Source organism: Tiliqua scincoides, chromosome 3 (assembly GCF_035046505.1).
Source record: "Tiliqua scincoides isolate rTilSci1 chromosome 3, rTilSci1.hap2, whole genome shotgun sequence".
Taxonomy (NCBI): domain Eukaryota; kingdom Metazoa; phylum Chordata; class Lepidosauria; order Squamata; family Scincidae; genus Tiliqua; species Tiliqua scincoides.
The window spans coordinates 44,830,799-44,847,641 of record NC_089823.1 but is presented as its reverse complement, the minus strand read 5'-3'; the positions used below and the strand labels follow the sequence as shown (position 1 = coordinate 44,847,641).

At 43.0% G+C, this 16,843-nt stretch overlaps 1 protein-coding gene across 2 annotated transcripts in view; it reads right to left on the bottom strand.

Moving 5' to 3' along the window:
- ILDR2 (immunoglobulin like domain containing receptor 2) overlaps positions 1 to 16,843 on the bottom strand; it is a 51,110-nt gene that overhangs the window by 12,371 nt on the left and 21,896 nt on the right. Inside the window, exons 4-6 of one of the 2 annotated variants that reach the window (XM_066620794.1) lie at positions 5,795 to 5,851; positions 2,911 to 3,057; positions 1,398 to 1,574 (exon numbers count right to left, since the gene is read on the bottom strand). In XM_066620794.1, the coding sequence (XP_066476891.1) occupies positions 1,398 to 1,574; positions 2,911 to 3,057; positions 5,795 to 5,851 (381 nt within the window). The remainder of the gene's footprint in view (positions 1 to 1,397; positions 1,575 to 2,910; positions 3,058 to 5,794; positions 5,852 to 16,843) is intronic. The other variant, XM_066620795.1, reaches the window with a different exon arrangement.

The following is a 16,843-nucleotide window of genomic DNA, read 5'->3' as shown; positions in this document are numbered from 1 at the left end:
ATATATTGTGGAGTGTTTTTCATCCAAAATCATGGTGACCTTTATAGAGTTAGAGATTTTTTTTTGCTGTTTTTTTGGGCAGTACAGGTCGTGTCTTGTTACCTGCTAGGGTTCTGTTCCAGAACACCTAGCGGATAAAAAAAATTCATGGATAAAAAACAGTGGAAAAATAGATTTAAAAACCCACTTCCAGGTTTCTTCCCCCTCCATTGCTCCTAACAAGGTTGTGTCTCGATATCACAGGGGTTTGATTCTGGGACTCCCTGCTGATACCATAAAATATGTTAAATGAGAGCAATTTTAAAAAAAATTAAAAAGTGCATCCCTTTACAATTGTGGTTTAAAAACAGCTTTTCCTGCTGTTGTAGCGAGGCAGTCAGCAATTAGAAAAGCAAAGGACCCCTTGCCTTTGCCTGGCTCAACTGAAGCATGGAACGATCACTTGCATGACTGTCTCTCTACAACAGTAAGAAAAGCAGTTTTTTCAAACTGTGATTTTAAAGGGATGCATTTTCTCCCTTCTCCAGGGATCAGCACATTCCTTCTCATTTGCAGTGGCCATTCGTGTTGAGTCAAATCCTTTTATTAAAAATCCTTGTATAACAAGGTTGGACCTGTATTGCCACCTTCATCTCTTGCAGGAATCGGGTCTCAGTCCAACAGCCCAATCCTAAAGGCTTGGAGCACTGGTGCTGAGTGTCATAGACACGCCGTAAAGCATGTTTATGGCACCCTCTTGAGTCGGGAACACCAGCACTGGGCCCAGTGGCAGATGGATGCAGTCTGGAGCAAGGGAAGAGCTCCATGTGGCGATAAGGTCTTTTGGGGCTGTAGAAGGTATTCCAGGGTAGAGGGAACTGGGGCGGGATAGGGGTGCGACCAGCAGATCCCTTCTCTGCTGGATCATATCCTCCATGTTGGGCTTTGCAGCCTGACACAGAGGTTCTCTCATCTGCATTGGCAAAACAGCTGGTGTGAGAAGCCCCACTACAGGACTTGGAGCTTTCGGCAGCACAGGCAGGGCCGCTGGATAAAGCCGTCACCATTTTGGCGCCACTACAGCCAGCGGCAGTGCCAGGGATAGGACTGGGCTATAAATCTCCCTCATTTAAGAAGGTTTTCAGGCTAATTTGAAACACATATAAATAGATGCCCTTCAAAAAAAACAAGTATGGACCACCAATAGCACAACTGAGCACAGAAGTTTGCACCTGATGTTTTGAACAAAGCAAACACCCAAATTCTACAATCAACATTCTTGGATTAGAAGATACTACATAGTTTCTGCATGTATAAATTAGCCCTACATTGTGAAAACATCTGTATAATCTTCTCCTGCCCTGCTTCTACTGAGGGCTGAGAAGCATAAGACAAAGATGCAGAATATTTAAGATTACCACTTTGTCCTCCCGCGCTGGATTCACTTGGTGCCAAGGGAGGAAGGTGTGATTTCTCCATCAGGACAGTATGAGATGGGACATTACCCACAGGGACAGTGGGAATGTAATAAGGTCCAGAAACTGATGTAACTGCCGGAGGATATCCAGCCTTTGCTGCCTTTCCTGCTTCATACACTAAAGAAAGAAAGAGAGAAATGAATGAATGAACGAATACTGAAGCATTAGCCCTTCAACTGTGGTGCTCCACGGTGATCACTTTGCAGATGCTCTTGCTCTTAGAGACTGGGATTTAATAACAGAAATTGAAGAGCCAGCCAATTCTTTCAATTCTTTTTCTCTACCAAGTTTGTTTATTCACATTATACTGAACCCATTTTAAACTCACAGGAAGGTGTCAGATTTGCTTCCATACTCCAGATCAGCTATCTTGGTTTATACCCCTCCATCAGCAAAATCAAACTGGATTCATAATAAGACTTTCAAGCAGGTGCAAAATAACTGAGGGATTAATGTCATTAGTTTAAAGGGGCATTAACTAAGAATTAAACCACTGAGTGAGCAAACCCAGAGCCTAAACAGAATTTCAAGGAAATTACCCTGCAGCCTAATTTGCAAAGAGCATTCATCACAAAACAGACTCTGTTCAATTTCTGTTTTAGTTCACCTTTAATACCATTGGCAGCCTCGAGCTTGTATAAAAAAAGGCCTGCTACTGGTTGGGCAGAGATTCCGGCTTGTGTCACAATGCAACTTTGCTGCTCACAGTAATAGCAGGCACAAATATTGTAGAGAGCAATGACATGACTGATTTGTTCTCACCATACAGTCATACCAATCCAGCAACATCTGTGTGCTGAAGAAGGCTCCTATGAATGCAGGCAATGACGATTTACATCTAGCTGCATACTCATATCCACACAGCTATGGTCACTATCCCCAATAAACTTCCTGGAGCATCCTACTAAATGAAGCAGCTTGCAACAGAAAGTTTCAAATTAATCATCAGTTCAAACAGTTTCTACAAACAGCAATTTAAGGTGATTACGTTTAGGGTGCAATCCCAACCAACTTTCCAGCACTGACATAGCTGTGCCAATGTGCTGTGCACTGCATCCTGCAGTGGGGAGGCAATCAAGGAGGGCTCTTCAAGGTAAGGGCATGTTTGTTACCTTACCTTGGGTCTGCATTGCGGCTAGGTCAGTGCTGGAAAGTTGGTTAGTACTGCGCCCTTAAAAAAGAACAGCACAAACATATCATAGCAGGGTCACGGTGTTCTCATCATAGCCACCAAGGGTCTCAGACATGAATGGGTCTTTGAGTGCTGCAGGAAGGAATACTCACAAACCTCTCCTGAAAGGCTGGTCCAAGGTCTTGTAACAACTAGTGGCCTAACCCCATTCATAGACCTGAAGGTGTTGCATTATTTTTACTAAGAATGTAGCAAAGAAGATGATATGTCTAACTGAAAGACTGTTTTACAATTTGGTCCGTATTGTAAGCAGTCACTCACATGCCCGTGGACAGCAGCAAGTATCTGGGCAGCAGGGACAACGAACATAGCAACAGCAGCTATGAGGGCAACACTGGCACCAGCAGATTCCAACCAGGAGGAAGAAGAGGAAAGTCCCCAGGATGACCAAGCCCACGAAAACCCACTCTAGAAACAAAGAAGCACAAATAATATGTAGGGCTTAATTATGCACTTAACCAATTACTGTGCAATCCTATACACATTTATTTGAAAGCAAGTCCCACTGTGTTGAATGAGTATAGTGTGTAGTGTGTTTGGGATCGCAATCTCAATCAGTTAAATATAAATAATACAAATAAAACCATTAAATTTAATAATGCAAGTTGTAATGATGCAAATATAAAGACATGTGCATATTACCTTAACTCCAACCTAGGTGATGCTTGGACGTATTGAAGAAGGTGTAAAATAACTTTAAAATTTAAAACAAAACCAAAATTTTACAAAAGTTACAGTTTTGCAGCAAAGACCACTTGATATTTCATGACAGAACCATGGGTCTGTCTCACAGCCCAATCCTATTTGAATTGCTGTGCCAGCAGAACACACGTTCTACTGGCATGCGCTGTTGCAAAAGTGCCATAAAGCGCTTTGCGACAGCACTTCTAGTTGGTGCTCCAGTGGAAAGGCTGGAGGTAGGGCTATCCCCCTGGAAAGGGGGATGGAAAGCTGACAGATGTAGACCACTTTTGCACCTTGACAGGAAGTTGGGTATTCTCTAAAATGTAAAGCTTTAGTTATCCTATGTTTAATTTTTAGTACTGCCTCAATTTACTGATGTCTGAAATTTGATAAACTGTTAACAATCTGTTGGCAACCTTCAGTCTCGAAAGACTATGGTATCACGCTCTGAATGATGGTTCTGTCACAGCGTCTAGTGTGGCTGAAAAGGCCAATTTGGGAGTGACAATCCCTTCCACACCGGGAGCAAGTGCAGTCTGTCCCTGGTCTGTCTCCCTGGCTATGGGCCTTCCTTCTTTGCCTCTTTGCCTCAGACTGTTGGCAAAGTGTCTCTTCAAACTGGGAAAGGCCATGCTGCACAGCCTGCCTCCAAGCAGAATGCTTAGCGGCCAAGGTTTCCCATCTGTTGAGGTTCATTCCTAAGGCTTTCAGATCCCTCTTGCAGATATTCTTGTAGTGCAGCTGTGGTCTACCCGCAGAGCGCTTTCCCTGCATAAGTTCTCCATAGAGGAGATCCTTTGGGATCCGACCATCCCCCATTCTCATGACATGACCATGCCAATGCAGGCGTCTCTGTTTCAGCAGTGTATACATGCTGGGGATTCCAGTTCGTTCCAGGACTGTGTTGTTTGGAACTTTGTCCTGCCTTGTGATACCAAGGATGCGTCGGAGGCAGCGCATGTGGAAAGCGTTCAGCTTCTTATCCTGTTGTGAGTGAAGAGTCCATGACTCGCTGCAGTACAGAAGTGTACTCAAGACGCAAGCTCTGTAGACCTGGATCTTGGTATGTTCCGTCAGCTTCTTGTTGGACCAGACTCTCTTTGTGAATCTGGAAAATGTGGTAGCTGCTTTACCATTGTGTTTGTTTAGCTCGGTATCGAGAGAAAGAGTGTCGGAGATTGTTGAGCCAAGGTACACAAAGTCATGGACAACCTCCAGCTCATGTGCAGAGAATGCAATGCAGGGAGGTGAGTCCACATCCTGAACCATGACTGTGAACAGGCCATGCAGTATATTATTCTTATTGCATCTTAATTAGGTCCTAGGTTATGCTTCCCACTCAACTGTGGTCTAGCCAGCTTCCATATATCCCTGCATATATAATATGCATAATACATCATATTATGTATGATAAAGAAAGGATGTATATATCTAAAAAAGGGAGAGTCAATTTCCATGGGTTTCTTTCAAGTATATCTCTCAATTTAGTGAGACAGAAAAGTGACACAACACTGTACACCAGTGGATCACAAACATGTTATTATGAGTACCATTAACAGAATTCTTTTTGTTCAGATCCTTCTGTTGATCCCTTCCTTCTTTAAGGCTTGAGGCTGGCAGATTAATCATGTGACTCATCATTTGGAAACATGGCCACCTGGGACCAGAGATCAGGCAACACTGTGCAATGTCTACAGCCCACTGTCCCCAAATTGGGATGAAGCTCTAGCCAGCTTTCATATATTCCTGCAGACCCAAACAGAAGCTAAAATTATCCAAGAACAGTGTTCTTGCCATAACAGAAATGCAATGCTGGTGCCCACCCATTAGAACAAAAAAAGTTTAAATGGACGGACACAGTCAACCATTTGCCAAGCTGTAAAGGGTGGTGATTTGAAGAGACATTAGAAATTCCTCCACATACTGCTACAAAGGTATGTAATTGTGCTATGCTACAATTTTGTACACAAGTTAAGGTTTTCCTGGTAATAAGATTTTTCACAAACATATAGCAACTTAATATAAATAATGCTGGCATATCCTTTTAAGCACCTCTTAAATCAGCCTTAAAAGTAAGTGTTTTAAAAAAAATCTATTCACCCATTTAAAAAAATTATGACTGGTCTGCCTACCTGTATATACATCTGCATGTCACAGAGGAGCTTTAGTTGTTGGTGTGACATGAAATTGGACAAAATTTATAGTTACTTGCAAGATGACTGGGCTCGTGATTAATAGTAATGCTCTCTAAAATAGCTATTTTTCTTTTTTGATTCCACAGCACAAATTTTAAAATCCCAGACGTTCTCCCCAATTGCCAGTTGCAAGCAGTTAGTAAAGAGACCAGAAATCAAGGGTACAAGTGAACATAAAGGAATAATGAATGTACAAGTCGCAGTGCATAGGTGGACAGATAAAGCAACAGAAGACTTGATTAATATAGTGCTACATGATTGAGTACCTGGCATAATCTCCACAGCAAAACTGGGCAAGAGATCAGCAAACAGCCCTGTCCTGCCTAGAAGTGATAGAACAAGGAAAATAAGGAGAGTTAGTGAAGAAAAATCACTCCCTGGCCCTCACCTTACTAAGCGTGCAAGCCTGCTCTCTTGTCATGGGATAATGAAGAGACTTCAAGGCATGAACTACATACATGAAGAAGTTCATCAGCTCTGCTTTAACTAAGCACAACGTAATAAAATGGTTGATCTCTTACAAGGCAAGATCTGAAAGGTACATTCCATATATAATTATAACTTTAAAACACTGGTTTTCAACGAGTGTTTGCAAAACATTACACAGTGCTTTCAAAAATATATATCAGCTAGGTGGATTGTAACTGAAGGCCCTCCTGCTCACATATGTACCATACCCCATTCACTGAGATCATCATCTGAGACCCTGCTTTGGGTGCTCATTTTGTTGAAGCATAGTTCATAGTATAGCATGCTACAGATTTCTTCATAATTTTTGCATGTACTATTAATGTTGTGTAAGGGCCCAATCCTATCCAACTTTTCAGCACCAATGCAGCCGCAACGCACCCCAAGGTAAGGGAACATCTATGCTTGGGATCATTAGAAAAGGTATTGAGAACAAAACAGCTAATATTATAATGCCGTTGTACAAATCGATGGTAAGGCCACACCTGGAGTATTGCGTCCAGTTCTGGTCGCCACATCTCAAAAAGGACATAGTGGAAATGGAAAAGGTGCAAAAGAGAGTGACTAAGATGACTACTGTGCTGGGGCACCTTTCTTATGAGGAAAGGCTACGGCGTTTGGGCCTCTTCAGCCTAGAAAAAAGGCGCCTGAGGGGGGACATGATTGAGACATACAAAATTATGCAGGGGAAGGATAAAGTGGATAGAGAGATGCTCTTTACACTCTCACATAATACCAGAACCAGGGGACATCCACTAAAATTGAGTGTTGGGAGAGTTAGGACAGAGAAAAGAAAATATTTCCTTATTCAGCGTGTGGTTGGTCTGTGGAACTCCTTGCCACAGGATGTGGTGATGGCATCTGGCCTGGACGCCTTTAAAAGGAGATTGAACAAGTTTCTGGAGGAAAAATCCATTATGGGTTACAAGCCATGATGCGTATGTGAAACCTCCTGATTTTAGAAATGGGCTATGGTTGCCAACTACTATGTATCAGAATGCCAGATGCAAGGGAGGGCACCAGGATGCAGGTCTCTTGTTATCTGGTGTGCTCCCTGTGGCATTTGGTGGGCCGCTGTGAGATACAGGAAGCTGGACTAGATGAGCATATGGGCTGATCCAGTGGGGCTGTTCTTATGTTCTTAACAAATGTCCTCTTACCTTGAGAGGCTTCTGTGGCTCCAGCACATGCCCCTTTGGCATATCTGTACCAGTGCTGGAAAGTTAGATAGAATTGGGCCCTGTATAGCACCATGTATTTTTTGGAACAAATGTGTTATAAAAACTTTAAAATATAGATATTCACTGTGAAAGCTTCCAGTACGACAGTGACTCCCAACCACCTGCCCCTTTAAGGCAGGGTTGAGAACCTTCTGAGGACCAGTGGGCAATGATGCCTGTCTCTTCCAGGTTCTCCCCAGCACCACTGATGCTGATGCCAACAGGGAGGTAAGAAACCCCATTAAAACTCATTTCTTACCTCCCTATCATCATCGTCAGTAGCAGCAGCAGGGAGAACCCGGAAATGACTGGTGCCGTCACCTATGGGCCTCTGCCATTCGCCACCCCCTTTAAAGGGGGTAATTTTAAAAGCATGTTACCTGGCTGGGCCCCCTGGTTGGGAAGTGCTACTCTACAAACACACAGTGTATTTATGGGAATATCATTTGTTGATGTTGTTTTTAGAAAACTGCACTCTGCATAGCTTTATCCATGAGTTTTTACATGCAATTGTTCACTGTACATAAACAATCAGAGGGTAGCATAATGCACACACACCATAATTTGATGCATGCTTACTCAGAAGTAAGGCGCACTGTGTTTGATGGGGCTTATTCCCTAATAAGTGTGTTTAGGATTGTAGCTTTAGTATGTCCAAATGATTCAGTTGAGCCTAGGATAATGGCGGAAATCTGCATTTTCATGTGAACTGAGATCTTATAACCACTTTAATTGCAAGAAAAAGTCTAAGGGATCACTCTACAGACTTCGGGAATATTAGTTTTGTTAAAGAAATCCCATTCCTAACTCAGGGTGCTGCTTACAGGTCTATCTGAAAATACCAGAAGCCACTAAGGTTGGGCTGACCCAAGTTGTCATCAACACATTAATGCAGATGAGAGTAAGGAGACAACAGTCCTTTATGTGTCAAGCTATTCCTCTCTGTGAAAGTGCTGCTGATGTTGTTTCCATGTCAACTAGAAGCAGGCAGCATGGGCTCAATGCAGAATCTATGGTTGTTTTCCTAGTCCAGGTTCTCAGAAGGAATGGGCTATATGTATACAACCCAGACTGGGTCAACATGGATTCCCTGGGTCATATTTAATTAAGAAGTGTATGCACAAAGCTAAACCACATGCCATGTATAGGCAATACAGAATACTGTATACCCCATGTAGCAGAGGTCTCTGCATCTACAAAGTGTTGTTGTGCTATGCCTTTTGTACCAGCAATGAGAAAGGCAACTTTAAAATAAGCAAAAAGGGATCTGTTTGCATTCTAGTTTCCATTACAGTACATTACATTAAAGGAAAAGAAAATAGGAAAAATGCATGCATGACTAATAGTCACTGAAAGTTTCATGCTTTCTTGGAAGGATCATAGACAGTCCAGAAGTCCAGTTTCAAGGAAATCCTCTGTAATTTCATCAGTCTGGTAAGTGATAACATGCGCAAAATATAAGATTACCAATTTCCACATGTAAATGCACTTATATCTTGTTCCAGTTCTTGATTAAATGGTTAGATTGAGTCCTTTCACATATATTTCAAGGGTTACTTCAGAAGGATTTTATGATATCCTTAATTTCCAGGTTTCTTAAGCACCCTTCAAATTCTCACAAGGAACAGAAAACAAGAGGTTCACATCAATAGGTCTGTAGATTGAATTTTGGCACACAAAGTAACACAAGTGCATCTTGGAACTTAAACACTGACATCAGTAAGAGTTCATGACTACAATGGTATGTTTAACCTTGATCTTAGCTGACAAAACTAATTGGATCCTTAAAATCAATGCATCTTGCTTTACTATATTTCAATTATAGTCTTTTCAATTGAAAGAACAAAATTTTATCTAGTTGCAGCCAACCTGATTCAGGATTCTAGCCACAGAACAAAAATTCTATCTCCCCACCTGCATTCAACCACACTTGAACTAAGAACTGGAACCAAATTTCCTCTTCCTCAAATTTCTCCCCTTTACTTTAAAAGTAATAAACAGCTCCACAATACTGTTGCTGCAGGGAAAGTGCCTCTGTGTCTCTTAAGCAAGACTGTCTACCACTGAATCAACAATAAACATACTCTAAATTCCAACAGGGCTGCTGTCACCTGTAACAATTCATCCAAGCTGCCTTTTTATTATCACTTTAACAGCGTCGATCATGAGTGGCTCTTGGAGCTGGTGTGGTGGAAGGCGTAAGCTGACCATTCAGATAATATGTTCGTGTTTTCGTGTTTAAAATAATTGTTTCTGTCAGAAGGCCAGCTGTGTTTCCCTCTCTTTCTTAGGGCTTAACTACCCAATACATGTATGTAACAAAGGCCAACAGCTCCTTTTCCTAAGAAAAAGGTGTTTTGGGAGGAGAATCTGGCATGCAGAAATGATGAAGGGACAAGGGGTGTTCAACACTTTGCACTTTCATGGCTTTTTCATTCCAGATTTCTTATCTATTGCTTTTTCCCCAACAAGGTTCCAAAGACATGGTTCAAGAGGCAAACACATATTAGAAATCTAGTGGGGGTAAGTGGTTGGTGGGCAATTTGACTTGCAGGATTTCTTTAAGAAAAACAGTCATTTTATTGCACCTTTAATAGCTTTTATTCCACAGTTGCTTGTGTTTCCCACACTTCCCTGAGTGGTGAGAAATTACAGTTTATGGATTCTGGGTTCCTTTGGAGGAGTGATCACAGGAGGCTTACTTTAGCTTTGCAATATTAGCTTTATTTACAAACATACAGGTTGAGCACTGGATGAAGTAAAAAGCCCCCAGAAAGGCACTGCTACACCCCAGAAGTTTCTGAGAGCTCCTAGCTTCCATTTCAGGATCTCTTTGTCTCATTCAGTACAACTGCTATTTCCAGCTGTGTCCTTTTACACTGACTGTGTAAGGGGGAAGGGAATAGTTTTCTCCAATGCAGAACACATGTACATGTACCAGCTTTCATGTCTCCCTTCTGATGAATCAACAATACCTCATTCAGAGACATCATTAGAATGTCATCCAATGACCTGACTGACAAAAGTGTTAGCCCCCTATAGCCATTATCAAAGCCTGTAAAATACATGCATGTAACATGTATGGAAGATGTAACATGTACATCTCTAATGAAAAACTTCCTTCAAGGAAGCTCAAGGAAGCTTGGAGAATATACCCTCCATCACCAGTTGTGAGTGTTGCAAATGTGCTGTAAAGCATGCTTGCGGCACCCAAAGAGTAGGATACACCAACGGGGAAGCCTGCATCATGCAACCAACATTGCATTCCAAGCCCCTGGCCACCAGTGCAGACAGGTAAGGCACAGAGCGGTGCAGGAGTGTGGGGAGAGTGGCAAGAGGTCCAGAGGCAGTTCTGGCGATTTTCCTGCCAGAGGCCACTTAATCATCCACCCAACCCATAGGTATTTGCAATGATGTCATTGTACCCAAGTATGCATCTGAAGAAGGCAGAATGGGAGCAGACCAGGCCCAGGAGGGGGCAGGATGAGTAGAGGCTTCCTTCACCATATCCTAACCCCCTTCCCAGGTCAGCCAACCTTACACAGGGCTGTTTGGTCCTTCACCAGCTAAATAGCTGGCAGTCATCCAAGTAGTCCCATAGGACAGGCTGGAGCATTATTCAGGGAAAGGGTAAAAATATCCTTACCCCAAAGAGACATGCAATCCGCACTTGAGCTACACTGGGTACAGTGAAGTCCCTGCAGCTGCACTGTACCAGCACAGTTTTGGATTAGGCTGTGAAGTCATCTGAATAATATGCTAATGTTTTTATTTAGATCAGTGGTCTTCAAACTTTTTCATGCCACGATTCCAAAATAAAAATGTATGCGACTAGTGACCCACACAGTACAGTTTCCAATATACAGTGTGGCCCTTGGAATCCATTCCAAGAATCCTTCCATTCCCAGAACCCCCACAAATACTGAAATCCGCAGATGATTGATTCCACAGATTTTGGGCCCCCAAACCCTCCGAACCCAATCAGAGCTACACTCCGGTTGCATCCAAAGTACCTTCTGAGGGCTGGGAATGCTTCCCTAGCCCTGATAAGGCCTTTTGAGGCCTCTGAAAGGCTGAAAATGGCTACTTATGGTTTTCAGCCTAAAACCAGAAGTAGTGATTTTCAGCCTTCTGGAGGCCTCAGAAAGCTTTCTGAGGACCAGGAAGGCATCCCTGCCCCTTAGAAGGTCCTCTGGAGGTGACAGAGCACAGCTCCCATCACCTCCAGAAGGTACAGGTTAGACGCCCACAAGCTCGGAACCAGCGGATGATCAAATCCACTTCTTTGAAATCCACATGTAACGTGGGCCGCCTGTATGTAGAGTGACAAGGAGTGTGCAAGGGCTAAGAAGGAAGAGTACTTGCGCTTCCTAAAGGCTACTTTGAGCGTATCCTGGCAGGGAGCCAATCATAATGAGGCAATGGTGCTGTGTGAGCAGCACTCTCACTGCTGGTATCGCCTTTTCGCTAAACAGGCTGAGCAAGCATGCTAGGAGCCCAGCCTGCTTTAAAGAAATGGCCAGGTGCATAAGGTGGGGGAGACAGGGAACAATGATGACAACACAACGTTAAAATGGGAGGAGAGGAAAATTAGGGCACTGCTTCATTCACCACTTAAATTTCATCCAGGACTGCAGCGATCGCAAAAAAAAAAAAAAATTGTTGAAAGGATTGGTGCTACCCATGCATTTCAATGTATCTTTATCAAGAAAATGGCAACTTGTAACAGCAATCAAATATAAAACATTACATTATGCAAGCAATCAAATATCTGAATGTTATAAAAAAAGCCTAAAAGACATTTGATTGTTTGTATATTGTAGTGTGTGTGTGTGTGTGTGTGTGTGTGTGTAATAGTTTGGTTTATATTTTACTGATTTGTAAAACAAAATATATTGTTCTTACAGATTGTTCTAGTGTTAAATATGTGTTATTGAAATGGGTTGGGAACACCAATCCTTGCAACTGTCTTCCTAGAACTTCCTACAAAAACAGCCTGGATTGCCAAGGAGTCTGTTACACCCTCCACTCCCACAGAAAAGTTAATAACTGGATTCCAGAAGAACAAAGCAAAACTTCAGACCAAACACCCTCCCAATGACTGTGTATTTTTCCTAGTCTCATGAATTTCTTCTCACCCTCCCCGCTACCCAACATCTCCCCTATTGTGAATTCAATCCGTAAAGGAATTCCCTAAGCTCTCTTTGGTGGCTGGTTCAATGAAAGGCAAGGCAGAAGCCATACCTAAATGTAAACAGGTTGGCTTGTGTACCAATCCTCCCAATAAAAGCCACAGTTACTAAACAGCTGCGCCACCATGACCAGGTTTTGGTATCTCAACTTTCTTTTCACGAGCTGAATTAATTCAATGACAACCCCTCTTCCTACTGCTGCGTAATTCTCTCCCTTCCCAGAACCTCCCCCTGATCCTGGCGTTAATACCGGCTGTTAAGTAGGCTGCTGAAAAAAAACTACAGCTGACCCAGCCACTCTTGCTCATAACAGTGGTTACCACAGCAACGGTAGGGGGAGGTAGCGCATAGGCTTGTCATGAATGCTCGCTAATTGAAGGCCAACTTTACTCCCACAGGGATGAGCAACAAGTGAACCAAAAATATATAACGAGAGAGGACAAAAGAACATACCCTGGGTGGAGAAGAAAGGAAGAGGTCTGAATACCTCTTCAAGATTTTTAGGTTTGTTGTTTTGTTTTTTTTTAAAAAGGAGACATTTTGCAGTTAACACTGGAGAGCTAAATTCCAGTTCAAGACAGCTATGACAAAATGATATTGCTCTGCAGGACAAGGTGCAGGGGAAAAAAATAAATGCAAAGGGAAGGTTTGACAAATGCAATGGTCACCAGATTCTTCAGTGTGGAGCAGAAAAGTTCTTAGAAGAACTTGATTTACCCATCTTCATGAGGCAACTAACAAGTAGGTTCAGCGAACCATTCGGTTGCTAATTTCTACTCAACCAGCTACTACTCTGGTTTTCTACTCTGCTCTGGTTTTCTAATGGGAAAAACCAGAGCCTGAGCACTCAGTATCCCAGCAAGCAGAAGTCTTGATGGCAACTACAGGTTCAGAGTAACAATTTTCACTGGGAAAATTGCATGGGAGGAAAGGCGTAAACCTCTTTTCCTTTTATCACAATCCTGAACCGGGCTGGAGGCCCTGTTGCTGCCTTGAGTTAAAAAGCTAAGTAAGAATGTATAAGCATAACATCCACCCATGTATTTAAAGAAATGACTAGGGTGGCTTGACCGTGGCGAGAGTTCACAAGAGGACTGCACCAGCATGGCAACCAAAGATGGGACAAAGGTTCTGCATGCTAGTAAAAGTGGTGGTGAAAGTCACCAAACAAATCACCAAGCTCCAGTGTGGATGATCCTTTCCCATCCAACCCAGCCCCATACAATTAAGGACATAGGTACTCATGGCACACAGGCATTCTGGCCTTGTGTGCCAGAATCCTTTTATGTCTGGGTGAGCTTTCTTAATTGCACAGACTGCTCCTCTGCATGCACTGCTAATACTATATGAAAAGGAGAATTAGCAGGGGTATAGAAGAGTGGCGCCCTCTCTCTTTCTCTCTCTCTCTCTCTCTCTCACACACACACACACACACACACACACACACACAGATTGAGGAAATCTTGGCTTGGGTGCAAGGGAAGAAGCAAGGGCACGTGTGCACTTTGGCTGGCATAAGTCTGAGGAATCTGTACTTCAGTACAAACTGCTGAAGAGTTATATCACACTACAAAAGAGGGAGCAACCGCCCCTCCCTGGGCTTCCTCTTTTAAGGTTAACTGCCTTCGGTTAAATGATAATCCGAACAAATCTTCATTCCTGCGCAGAAGTAAGCAAGGACATTTATTCTGCCTTTCTTCCTATTCCCGTAATTGTACACTGGGAATAGATCTCAGTCTGGCACTCAGCGGAGGTGCCAAACTCAATTCAAAATCAAAAGCAGAAGATTGCAGACTAGCAAGAAACTGGCAAGCGAAAATTGCATATTAAACTACACAGATAACAGAACATCTATCTTTGCTTCCTGTTTATTATTGGTTTGTCTCACTGGAAAGGGAACTACAGACATTTGATAAATGGATTGAGAGCAAAGCACAGTTTTCAGTGTCTTTTCCATAAACACCACTTTATCAGTGAGAGCTAAAACCCTCCTGCTCTCAAGTGTCAATGACTCACAGCAGCTTTCCTCCTATGAGGCCGACTGGATGGCCCAGTTTATTAAGACTGTCCCAGATGGTTATATCCAAATGGCAAGTTTGTCCTTGTTTCAATAAAAAAAAATATCTAGAACGTGCTGTCATTGTCTTTATTCCCGCTACACTGCTGATTATACCTTTTGTACAAGTATATCCAGCAGCTGTCTCTCAGCCATTTCCCTAAAATGCACCTGCTGCCTCTCAACTGCAAACGGACGTTACAGCCATGTAAATTATCAAGTAGTAACAAGACTGAAGCAAGATATACAAAAAGCAGCTGATTTCACTTTGAATACAGTAGTATGAAGAAGGAAGGTGGGGACAGGGAATAAATGAAGGGTAAAATGTGTTGACTAAGAAGTTTGAGATGGAGAGAACAAGGATAAGGGAGGGCTAAAAACTGGGGAAGGATAAAGATAGGGCCACTAAAATTATTATACACAAAGATAATAAAAGATAGAAAAAAATCAGGCTATGGAACCAGGTAACAGGTTAATGAAATAAGGCAGTATTTCTCAAACTGTGGGTCACAGTCCAATTTTTGGTGGGTCCCAGGCCTGCTGTGATCAGAAAGCTGTGGGGCAATATGGCGCACGAGGCAGAAGTTGCTTCCAGGTCATGCCAGCACACGACCCACTTCATTGGTTGCGTGGTGTTGAGTCGCCTTGCAACTTTGTGTTCAAAAAATCAGGTTGTGACCCACCAGTGGGTCACAACGCACAGTTTGAGAACCATGGTGCAATGCAACCGATGACGTGGAGCATGCACCATACTGCCCTGCAGCTTCCTGGTCGCAGCAGGCCTGGGACCACCACAGACAATGAGGTGGTTCGCAAAGGTAAGGAATTTGGCAGCTGCTGAAATAGGTCATCTAAATAATGGTTACAATAATACAAGTTGAAGTGGGGGGGAAATAATACATGTGTAAATGTAAATACAGTAAAAGAGCACACAGCATCAAACATGGATTAGGAATTTACAGAAACATTATTTTAGAGGTCTAGGATTATGGTAATTGATTCGATTACCTTGCAGAAACTCATTGTGGAGGACAGAAAGAAAGAGGAAAGTATTCTGTCTCTAGTAGTGGAAGCACGTGCCTCTTTGGCCAAGCTGTGGTACTATCTTGGCCTTGGCATTGAGAAACCATCCAGTAGCAGCATTAACATGCACAGGAGAGAAAATATGGTTCTTGTAAATCCAAGGGGCATCCAAGATGTCACTGGGAGATTTATTGGGGGAGTGTGGCCATGTAATGAATTCCTCCTTGCAGCCTCTGCTAGAAATAAACTTTTCTTTTCTTCTCATCCCTGCTTTTTTTTGCTTTGTCAACCAAGAGAGAAATAGCAGCAAGCCATTCCCAAAGATCAAAGTTTTAGCAGGCAATGGAAACTGCCAAGAAGGCTGTTACCATAGAAACCTTAGTAACTGAGGCCTCCGAATTGTGCCGTGTCCTTTGTTAGCAATGTGGCTGAGGCTGGCAAGGAAGAAAGAATGATGGGGAAAGCTTTTGGCAACAAGTTGCATTTCTAAAAAACATGTACAGAGTCAGAGGTAGAACGAGACAGAGGAATGGGTGAAGAGGTAGGGGGCCACATGAGTTTGCAGCAGAAAGATAGATGGAAAAACCACTCTATGATGAAGTGAGTGGCAGCAGGCAAATGACAGCACCCTTCTTCAAAAGCAGGCATTCACAGAGAGCAGGGGTGTCCAAACTTTTTGGCAGGAGGGCCACATCATCAGTCTGACACTGTGCGGGGGGGGGAGGACCGGGGGGGGGGGAAGAACTAATTTACATTTCAAATCTGAATAAATTTACATAAATGAATATATTAGAGATGGAAATTATATGAATGAATGAAGGTCTTGCAATAGCTCAAGGCCTATAACAGGCCTTGCACAAAGCAAGGCCAGCCTTTCCTTTGCTGCCACTGCTGCATCACAGATGTGAAATAGCAAGCAGTGGAGGGAGCCCTGGTCCCACAGTTCATGTGAGAGGTCAGTTGGCTGTCACACTGAGAGCAGTTGCATCAGGCCAGCTTTTAAAAAGGATTTTCTTAATTCTGCCCTTTTAACATCACAAATTCACTTGCAAATTTGTACATGGATCCCAGAAGTGAAGCCCATTGCAGGGTCTGAACCTAGGACCAGTGGTGTAGCTAGAGGGAGTACAAAGCACTTGGAGCCCAATCCTATCCAAATTTCCAGCACTGGTACAGCCTCAGTGCAGCCCTGAGGTAAGGGAACAAACATTCCCTTATCTTGAGGAAGCCTCTGTGACTGTCTCCCCACCATAGGATGCAGAGCATGCCCCATTGGCATTGCTGCACTGGCACTGGAAAACTGGATAGGATTGGGTTCTAAGTTTTGCGGTGTGTCTCACCGCAGTGTGTAAACAG